At 45.6% G+C, this 10,368-nt stretch overlaps 1 protein-coding gene across 1 annotated transcript; it reads right to left on the bottom strand.

The window, feature by feature from the left end:
• Window positions 1-206: 206 nt before the first annotated feature.
• Window positions 207-7,003, bottom strand: LOC117060919 (blue-sensitive opsin-like). Its single transcript, XM_033173526.1, has 5 exons — window positions 6,562-7,003; window positions 6,048-6,216; window positions 5,626-5,791; window positions 3,029-3,268; window positions 207-945 (listed from the first exon to the last, which is right to left on the bottom strand). Exons 1-5 carry the CDS (start codon window positions 6,947-6,949, stop codon window positions 817-819), a joined length of 1,092 nt encoding a protein of 363 aa, XP_033029417.1. The 5' UTR covers window positions 6,950-7,003; the 3' UTR covers window positions 207-816.
• Window positions 7,004-10,368: the final 3,365 nt, after the last annotated feature.

The raw sequence follows: 10,368 nt of genomic DNA, 5'->3' as shown, positions 1-10,368 counted from the left end.
AAAGTTCATCTGTGGGTTCCTGTTGTGTTCTGCTTTGAGGGTTCTCAGACCTACTATCTGCAAGCATTGACACACATTTTTGCTGCCTCCTGCTGGAGGTAGTGAAATATGGAGGAGGAAGAGAAAAGGAAGGTTGACTTGCAATTTTACTATCTAAGAGGATAAAAAATTTCCCTCCTCCAAATCAGGATCTACAACCGAGGCACCTGTGGCCAGATGTGCCAGATCTGATGCTGGTGAGAAGGGACTGTTCTCTGATGGAGGTGGAAGTAAATGAGTACATGTACGGCAGTTTGTCAAGCTAACAGTTCATAGCACACCCAATTCCTAATGCACGTAAACCAGAGCTCAGGAAGACATTCACATATAACCCAGCTGCTCTTCTTTTTACAGATTTGCCTGCAGTGGCAGAGACAAGGAAGGCTGGACCAGCCAGATGTCACTTCCACAAGGTGTGGGACTTGACTGTACTGCAGCAGCTGCTAGTGACTCCCCTGATTGCCACCCATAGCTTTTCAGTGTGTCTGATAACCTTGCTCACCTCAGTGGGACAGGAAGAGCAGTCCATGAGCACGATGACTGTTTGTAGTGCAACATTAATTGTACAGACGGGTGGAGCAATGCCAGTTGGGGTATGTAATGTGAGTGCCCTGTACAGAAACCAAATGCCGGATGGAATGAATGGAACTGCAGTGGGACCCTTGCAGGAGTAATGCACACATTGGGCTCATCCTGCTGTGCAGGGCGAAGGGTGTTGCTGCATACAGTAGGATAGTTCCCTGGAGGTAGAGTGGGCGATGTGGGCATTGCTCATGGTTACGCTGGTGACACCTGGCTGGAAGACACTGACGAGACCTGGGTAGTTTGGGAGGAACCCGAAACATCCTCCTCTTCACCAAAGGGGCTTTTGCCACAGAAGACAAGCTTCAGCATGCAGGAACGAAACTGAAAGGGAGAGAGGGTTAATTAGCAGGGATGTCACAGCCCTAGGGAAGGACACAACAGTTTTCTGAACCCTAGTCCATACGAGAGAGGTACAGTGCTGAATGCCAGGGTTCCAGCTCTGATTTTCAAACTTAAGGGAAGCCTGTTCACATCTGTTCATCTGCCAAGGAACCCCTGCACATTGCAGAGGATTGTGACACATTTGCCAGACCTGTTCCATCACAACAGTGCCCCTCTCAGAGTGCAACCCTGAACCATGCCTAACATTATTCTGTGGCTACACATTGCAGGCGAAGACAGACAGTGGTGCAGAAGAAACTTCTCAAAAATTACTGACCTTCTCATTGTCCACTGTTACTGACATTTTAGGGAGAACCTAGCAGGGAACCATAGGGTGCTCCCCAAGTTCAGTGCGAAAATCACAAAGCTCTCTTCAAAACGGAAATGTCTCCAAACACATGTACTGCTATGCATACTCCATAAGGCAGCTAATTTGAAAGAGGGGCACTGAGTGCATATCCAATATCAGAGTCCTTGATAAGGTCAGGGAGAAATGTTGACATGTAAGTCAAGTGAGGGATTTTATACTATTTGCCTGAAGTCCTGGTCATAGGGGGCATGAGTGAACATTCAGGACAGTGAGCAGAGATTGCCAGAGGGTAATAATAATAATAATAATAATAATAATAATAATAATAATAATAATATACCCTGCCCATCTAGCTAGGTTTCCCCAGCCACTCTGGGCAGCTCCCAACAGAATATTAAAAACACAACAAAATATCAAATATTAAAAAGGTCCCTAAACAGGGCTTCCTTCAGATGTCTTCTAACATTCAGATAAACAACTATAAACATTTCCTTGACATCTGATGGGAGGGTATTCCACAGGGCAGGTGCTATTGCCGAGAAGGCCCTCTGCCTGGTTCCCTGTAAGCTCACTTCTCTAAGGGAGGGAAGTGCCAGAAGGCCCTTGGAGGTGGACCTCAGTGTCCGGGCTGAACAATGGGGGTGGAGACGCTCCTTCAGGTATACTGGGCCGAGATCCTTTATGGTTTTAAAGGTCAACACCAACACTTTGAATTGTGCCTGGAAACGTACTGGGAGCCAATGTAGGTCTCTCAGGACCGGTGTTATATGGTCTCGGCAGCCACTCCCAGTTACCAGTTGTGATGGCCTGGGACTCGGGCTTGGACTCAGAACTGGAGGAGGCTCAGTCCGCGTCGGATCCTCTGCTGCAGGCATCAGCTGAACCTAGTCTGGGGCCTGATCCTGAAAAGCCTCAGTCTGCTCAGGTTCCCCTGCAACAAGCACCAGCTGGGCTGAGTCAGGGGCCTGAGCCTGTCCTGGCTCCAGGTGCTGAGGATACTTCATTGCCATCAGCTGGGCCGTCAGAGGGCCCTGGGTCTAGCAACCCTCCGGCGTCTCCTGAGCTGCAGAGACTAAGGGCTGAGAGAAGGAGTGACCTGAGTACTCGCAGGAGGAGTGCTCGCCTTTAGGCGAGGAAGGGGGATTGGGACCGGCCATTACCTCAGCAGAGATAAAAGGGCGGTCAGATCCCACCCCAGGTTGCGGGAGCAACATTGCTGCTAGCCAGATCCTGCCTGTGTTCCTGTGCCTGCCCTCGCCTAGTTTCCTGCCCTGCACCCTGCCTCATCGGACTGACCCCTCGTTGACTCCTTAGACTTTGGAACAGATCGAGACCTCGCCTCTTGGATTACCCTTGGACCAGCACACCAGTGTAGCTGCCACATTCTGGATTAGTTGCAGTTTCCGGGTCACCTTCAAAGGTAGCCCCATGCAGAGCACATTGCAGTAGTCCAAGCGGGAGATAACTAGAGCATGCACCACTCTGGCGAGACAGTCCAGTGTCTCAGCCTGCATACCAGATGGAGCTGGTAGACAGCTGCCCTGGACACAGAATTGACCTGCACCTCCATGGACAGCTGTGAATCCAAAATGACTCCCAGGCTGTGTACCTGGTCCTTCAGCGGCACAGTTACCCCATTCAGGACCAGGGATAAATGTGCCACTCTCTCTTTCTACCCAGACCAGCTTGGTTATAGATGTTTCCCATGCTAACCTGCTTGTTCATGAAGACGTAGATGACAGGGTTATAAACAGAGGAGGCCTTGGAGAAGACAGAGGGGATGGTGGCCAGACGAACGTCAAAAGGTTCTCCACGATGGGTCACTACCCACAATGCAAAGGAGGCGTATGGCAGCCAGCACACCAGGAAGCCCATCACCATCACCACTACCATCTTGGTCACCTCTCTCTCAGCCTTCTGTGTGGTGGCTGACTGCTCCTGTTGCTTGGCAACCTGATGAGGTGGGGAGATGATTAACCATGAGTGAGAATAACTGAGGCCCAGGTGGCAGAGTGCACACAGCACAGAGTTGCCATATGATGGAGAAAGAAAACTGAGAACTGCAGCACAGGAACTGGTGTATTAATTAGGTCTACAGTGAGCAAATGCACTACCTGAATGGGTGAAGGGGGTTCAATCTGTTGTAATAAAACACTGGCTATGCTTATCACCACAACCTCTGTCTCTAATGGTGGAGCCTGGTACCCATGGAGTAGATTTCTGAATGCAAGGTCCTAGCTAAGAATCACTACCTTGTGGTTTATCTGATTGAAACCTGGCTTTTCCTCCATAGAGCATTACCAAGTGATGTCATTCTACCTTTTATTTAAAGCTTCCATGATCAGAGGTTCCACAACTATCACTGCTTGTGCTCTTATGAGTTCCCTAACATTCGACCTAAAAATCTTCCCTTCAGTGCAAGTCCATTATTTTCTTACCCTACCGCCTAGTTGATATGGAACATAATCCACTGAGCAGCTCTCCTCTACAAACTCCACTGAAATGAATAGGACTCCCATATTTTTATTCCCAAAACAAATATTAATTCCTCTTCCTACTCCTTCAGTTCCTTCATATTTTCTTCATTGCACTTTCTGCATTAGCTGGTACAGGGGGAAGCAATTCCTTAAAGCAGTGTTTCCCAAAGCACGATACATGTACCCCTAGAAGTATGCAAACATAAATTTTTAATGTTACTTGAACATTGATTTTTTTAGCTGCAGCAGACAATTCAAAGATAAAATAGTATCTTCACCCGAAAGGGGTATGCTGGTAAGACTAAGCTCTCATAAGGGGTATGCGATCATTGTAAGTTTGGAAAGTGCTGGTTTAGAAGATTGATGGCAGGATCAATTTTAAATTGCTGACACCTGCCCTGGGATATCTTTTTAATATTGTATATCTAAATTGCTGTAGCCCACTCTGGTGAAGCATGGGTAACAGATCCAAACAATCCATCCATCCATCCATCCATCCATCCATCCATCAATCAATCAATCAATAAAAATAGAGTTTGCATATAACCACCCCAATATAATCATGTGTGCAATGCATCATGAATGCACAATGAAAAGAATGTCTGGAGGTGCCCTATGTCTGGCCTTTAATGAACATTAATCCTTCTCCCTGCACAACAGTCCCAATGACTTCTTTTCTCCAACCGAGGGGGAGTATCAGCTAGGGACATTTTAATTAGGATTGCAGAAGCAGGGTAGATGGTTTATATTGCCTATTTGTATGATGTAGTACCAATCCTTATTTGGCTCCCTGGTGACAGTTATTTAGAGGTATTCAGTTGTATCCAACATAGCACAAAGTAAGTGCACTGCCAGTTCAAGTATTTGTGTTTGTGCAACAGAGCTTTCTCCCCCTCCCCTCCTCTCATGTGCATCTCAGATCTGTTCTAGAGGTTCCCCCAATCCTCTGGAGCAGATTTTGGGAAGCTACGGACTGCATGCGGGAAGGAGAGGGGGAGAAAGTTCCACTGTGCAAGCCTAAATCCTTACACTGATGGGATGTATTTGTTGGATACTGCCCATTAACTAGACATGCTACGTGCATCCACACATTTAATATCACATCTAATTTGGCCCTTAGGCATGTGGTACCTACAGAAATTTACATTAACCTGAGTCTGTGTAGCATGGAGGTCAAGTAAATGTCACCCCAGGAAACAACAGACATGAATTCAAATCCCCTTCCAGGCAGAGGTTGTAGTCCACCGGAGCCTCCCTGTGGGGAAGTGGGCCAAAGGGGTGCCACACCTGCTTTTAATATAGAACAGGGATCAGCAAACTTTTTCAGCAGGGGGCCGGTCCACTGTCCCTCAGACCTTGTGGGGGGCCGGACTATATTTTGAAGAAAGGGGGGGGGGGAGAACGAATTCCTATGCCCCACAAATAACCCAGAGATGCATTTTAAATAAAAGGACACATTCTACTCATGTAAAAACACACTGATTCCTGGACCGTCCGTGGGCCGGATTGAGAAGGTGATTGGGCCGGATCTGGCCCCTGGGCCTTAGTTTGCCTACCCATGGATTTTTGTCTTCTCCCATAAAAAGGATATCTGGCAACAATACTGGAAAGAGGTAATGCTAGTTGGAATTAACTATACTGGGTATGGTGGATTGAGGCATTCCAAGGCTGCTTCACCTGTTCTTACCCATCCCTATCTAGACACTCCTCTTCAGTTTGGACAGTTACACACCCGAACAGATTTTCACACTGATGGTGGTGCTGTATGCTACCTTTCCTTACTGCTGTGTCTCATCAGAGGGGAGCAGAAGGGAGGAAAGAGGTAGTACTCACTGCCCGCAGGGTTAGAAGAAGACGACCATAAGAAAAGATGATAACAGACAGGGGCACTCCAAAGCAGAAGGAGAAGAGGAATAGGACGTAAGACTCATTGTTCCACTTGTTGTTCGTTGTATACCAATCAGGCCCACACGAGCACTGCAGCCCCTCAGGAATATACCTAAGGAAGTTAAACACTTTTTAGCAACAGGTTTCCACTAATAGCAGAAGGTGGCATTAATTGTACCCTAAATACATTAAGCATGGCAAAGAACTGGTGAGGTACCTTGGGCAGAAGTGGGGGGAACTGTACATAACTCAAATCCACGTAAGGTATAAATTTCTGTCTTGGTGCCTCCACTCCCAGACTGCCTCCACTCCCATCATCTCACCTCAGTCTTCCCCTCCCTGACATAACCTTATTCTCCAGCACATACCTGCTCCAGCCAAACAGGGGTGGGACTGAAGCCACCAAGCCAAAGATCCATGTTATGATGCAACCAACAATGGCATGGGTGCCTCTGAAGGTGAAGTTTCCCAGAGGCTTGCAAATGACCAAGTATCGTTCGAAGGCCACAACTGCCAGGGACCATAGGCTCACCATGCCTGGTTGGGAGTAAAAAAACAGAGGACAGGATTGTCTAGTCAGCCCCCTATGCATATGGAAATGCAGAAGCAGAAAACAGCCACATACCAATTCCTTGATTTCCCCAAACTTCAATCTCTGCTGTCTTATTCACAATGTGCAATTTCCCTTATTCAAGCTGTCTCTGGCTTGCTAACTGACAATGTCACTTCACAGTACCCTGAAATCCTCAGATATCCCCACATGCTCATCTCTTACAATCCTTCAGCTTTCCCAGTATTGTGTCTTCTTGCTCTCCCATCCTCCCACTCATCCTCCTCATTCTTGCCAATGCTACTAAGTTCCGTTAAAAAAAAAATGCTTACCCCCCAATGTGGCAGCAAAGCCCTCTATCTTGCAAGCAAGAGTACCCATGATGAAGTACATCTGGGAGAAGCTGTAGAAGGCAGTGGTAGATCCAATGCAGACCACCAGCAGGTTTGACACAGCAAGGTTGACCAAGATGTAGTTGAGGTGGGAGCGGAGCTTCTTGTACTTGAAAGTGCAGAAGATGGTGAGGATGTTGATGGGTACCCCAAGTACAACCAATACGAACATGAAGGCAGCCATGCTCATAAAGAGGCCTGGACTACCAAGGTGAGTCTGAGGTACCAGAAAAGGACTTAGGGTTGTGATGTTGGCAACATCCAAGGGCACTGGGATGAAGAAATCTTCCGGGAGGTCATCCTGGGAGTCAGATCGGGCTTTGTGCATGGTGGGAATTGCAGTGGGGACAATGAGATGGAAATGATGGGGCTGGGGAGTTGAGAGGGTAGTGGGGTGTGTGCAAAGTAGGATGGATTGAGCAGGGAAAACAGAGAGAGGGCCTGCTTGGGAATGGGTGGGAAAGTCAGGTTGAGAGGCAGCTATTTGAGATGGGGTAGATAGAGAAAGAGAATCTGGCTTCAGTTCACATCCCTTTGCGAGGACGGAGTCACAAGCAGCCGGACGGCCCGGGGTACCATGGCGAGCGGGTAATGAGTCACTGTGTGGTTGTACAGGTTGCCTTTATACCTGAGGGGTCCAGAGGTCTCTTCTTGTATGGCTACAAGTGATCTGTGCCCCCCCCCCGACATTCCTGTCTTCCTTAATCGTCCTTAAGGCTGGAAAGCCTCAGCTAAGCCAAGCTTATCCTCAAGGACTGCAGAGCAGTTGTAGCCAAAGGGGCAAGGAAAGACAGGTTTAGCTGCTGGACAAGCCGCTTTGAAGGTACTTAATCGGACGGTGGAGCCTGATTAACGACTCAAAGGGGGAGGAGGGCAGGTCAGATAACAAGACCAGCTAAGAAGCTGAGATGCAGAGTTTGAGGGGAAAATGTGCTTAATTCCGCACTGGGCACCTCCAGCAGAGGCTCTGCTGGCACTTCCCAAGCCCAGGCTGTAGTCCCTTGTCATCCTAGATCCAAACTTCCTTCCACTTGAACTGGGGCACTTCAATGAAGCCAAACCTCCCTTTTGCTACCCCAACCCAACACTTGGAATGTGTGATCCATTTCTAACTCACCTTATGAGCTTTTCCCAGATCTGAGACTAGCACTCCATCTGCTCTCAACAGCCCTGCCAAAGTCACACCGATGTTTCTGCTTTCAGGCTATTTACAGAGAATAATTTCTGGAATGCAATGTGAATGACTTCTCAGTTAACACCACTATTTACCTTTGTGCTACTTCTTACCAGCCCTGATTCAGCAGAAGGGGAAAACTGAATTAATTCCTATCCTAATTCCGTTGCAAACACTTCCTCTGGTCCTATACAAATCAATGGAGTGGTAAAAGTATCTGATTTTGGCAATTTAATGAACCTATCCCTAGCACATGTACCTCCAGTTTGGAACTTCTTCCTCTGGCCATTCTTTTCTTGGTCATTGTTTGCCACAATCCTACCTTGAGAGCCACATACCGGTACATTTATTGCAGCAGTGCTAAATGTGCTTCAGGGAGATAGCTTAAGTTTTCACCAAGTATTGTTTGAAATACTACATATATGTATAAAACCAATAAGCCACTCTATCAGGTAGCTAGTATACTATGGACAATCTACAGTACATAGGACAGGTGTTTTTTTAAATAAAAAAGTTCAGTATAAACCAATAGCCTCTAGTCTTTCAGTTTTTATATAAATGTCAATCTGTCTTATTCCTTGCTATTTGTTGCTTTCTCTTTTCCCACACCTGCTTGTTTCCTCACAATCCTATTAAAAATGTAATAAATGTAATAAGTAAATAAAATGTAATAAATCAATTAATGGTGGTTGTTGATACAACACTCATTAGGTCAGTTGAAAATCATCAGCAATTATTTCCATATTGGTCCCAGTTTTATTAAAAAGAGGTACAAAAGAGGTGATCTTCTGGAGGCTTCCTTCCTTGTGCAAATAACAAGGGGGGCATTTTTGTCAGAATCATGGGGGTGGGGGTTAAAATCCATGTGCTCTTTATTCCTTTTATACCATTCATTCATTCATTCATTGCATTCATACAAGCTTGGCCCTTAGTATGCTTATATACCCACCCCCAGAACTTGTTCCAGTGACATTAGTCACCACTAAATTATAATTAAAAGTAATTCAGACCTTGTACCTATTTGCTTATGTAAAACAGCAGTTGGTTAAAAACAAAAACAAAACCATTACATTCCCGCCAGCTGTGCATTTGCTTATTTTAAATAATAATCTGAGTGTGTATGCTTATTTTAAATAATGATCTGATTGGGTCCCCCCCACTAGATATTGGAAATCTGCAAAATATCTCTAAGTAAAGGAATGGTTAGGAAAAGTTGAGTCTGTGTTAATTATGACAAAATGAACTACACACAGGCCTGGTTTGCAAATCACAAACAGTAGACAAAATAAACTATAGTTTAATTTGAATGAGCAGTGTGTTGGTGCAGGCTGCGGCCAATAACATATTACACACTTTCTGATGGAACCACCCTAGCTGCTGGTTTGCTGTTGGTTCTGACATACAAAGCTGTAACACCTGTCTGTTGGTTACAGAATCATAGAACTGTAGAGTTGGATGGGACCCTCAGGGTCATATGGTCCAACCCCCTGCAATGCAGGAATCTCAGCTAAAGCATCCATAACAGATGACCATTCAACTTCAGCTTCAAAACCTCCAATGATATGTCTGGAAACACCCTCTTATCTATGCCATGTTTACCAAGAATTTGTTAGGAGGCGAGAGGGCCTTCTCAGTAGTGGGTCCCCAATTATGGAGTACCCTGCCATGTCAGGTTTGACTGGCACCAGTTAAAAGCAAATATATTTGTCCTGGCTTCTGCTGATGTGGTTAATTTGTTTATGGTGGGTATGGGCATGCTTGCCCTGCTGGATCAGTATGACTTGTGTTGAAGTTTCAATGTTTTATTTGTTTATATAATTTTGATTCTGTATTTTGGTTTTTCATATTGTACCAAGTTCTGGGATTATTTTAATGATGAGCAGGCTATAAATTTTTCACTGATTAACCAACAGTAATTAGTATACACTTATATCCTGCCATTCTCTAAAATGCTCGAAATGGATAGTACCCTCAATATTGTGCCTCAATATTACAGTTTTTTATTTGAAAAATTTACAGCTGTTTCACAGATTAAAGCCACTGAAGGGGTGTACTACTACAAATGTATTAGAACAGGGTGGTCAAACTTCAGGTTTTCAAGATGAGCTTTGTTTTCTCATTTCAACCTGTAGATTCACCAGTTGGAGCCAGGTATTTTAAAAAGTACTCAGTGGAGAGGAAATTTAGGAAAAGAGTGCCTCTGATTGCTTGCAGCTCAGGAATTTATTACCAGAACTGAGCTCATATTCCTTTCACACGAAAGTATGCTCTTCTTTTCTCCCTAAAGCTTTCTTAATTTTAGTAGCCTAATTTGGCAGGGTGGGGTGGCTGTCATTGGAAACCCACGCTGATTAATTGTAAATCACCCAGAGATAACAATCTTCCTTTGCTGCACCCCCTGGATTAGAGCCCAGCCTAGGTTTGTTCTATTTAGAAAAGCAGCTTTGGGATTGTGCGTATGTGTGCGTGTGTGTGTGTTGAAAAGGATGGGGAGGCAATTTGTAGTACAGAAACTGCAAGGCAAAGGAAGTGTTAAGCTACTCCGCTACTAAATTCCTCATTCCAAAAATGTA

Source organism: Lacerta agilis, chromosome 16, assembly GCF_009819535.1.
Source record: "Lacerta agilis isolate rLacAgi1 chromosome 16, rLacAgi1.pri, whole genome shotgun sequence".
Lineage (NCBI taxonomy): Eukaryota > Metazoa > Chordata > Lepidosauria > Squamata > Lacertidae > Lacerta > Lacerta agilis.
The sequence above is the reverse complement of the archived record's forward strand: the minus strand, read 5'-3'. Positions and strand labels throughout refer to the sequence as shown.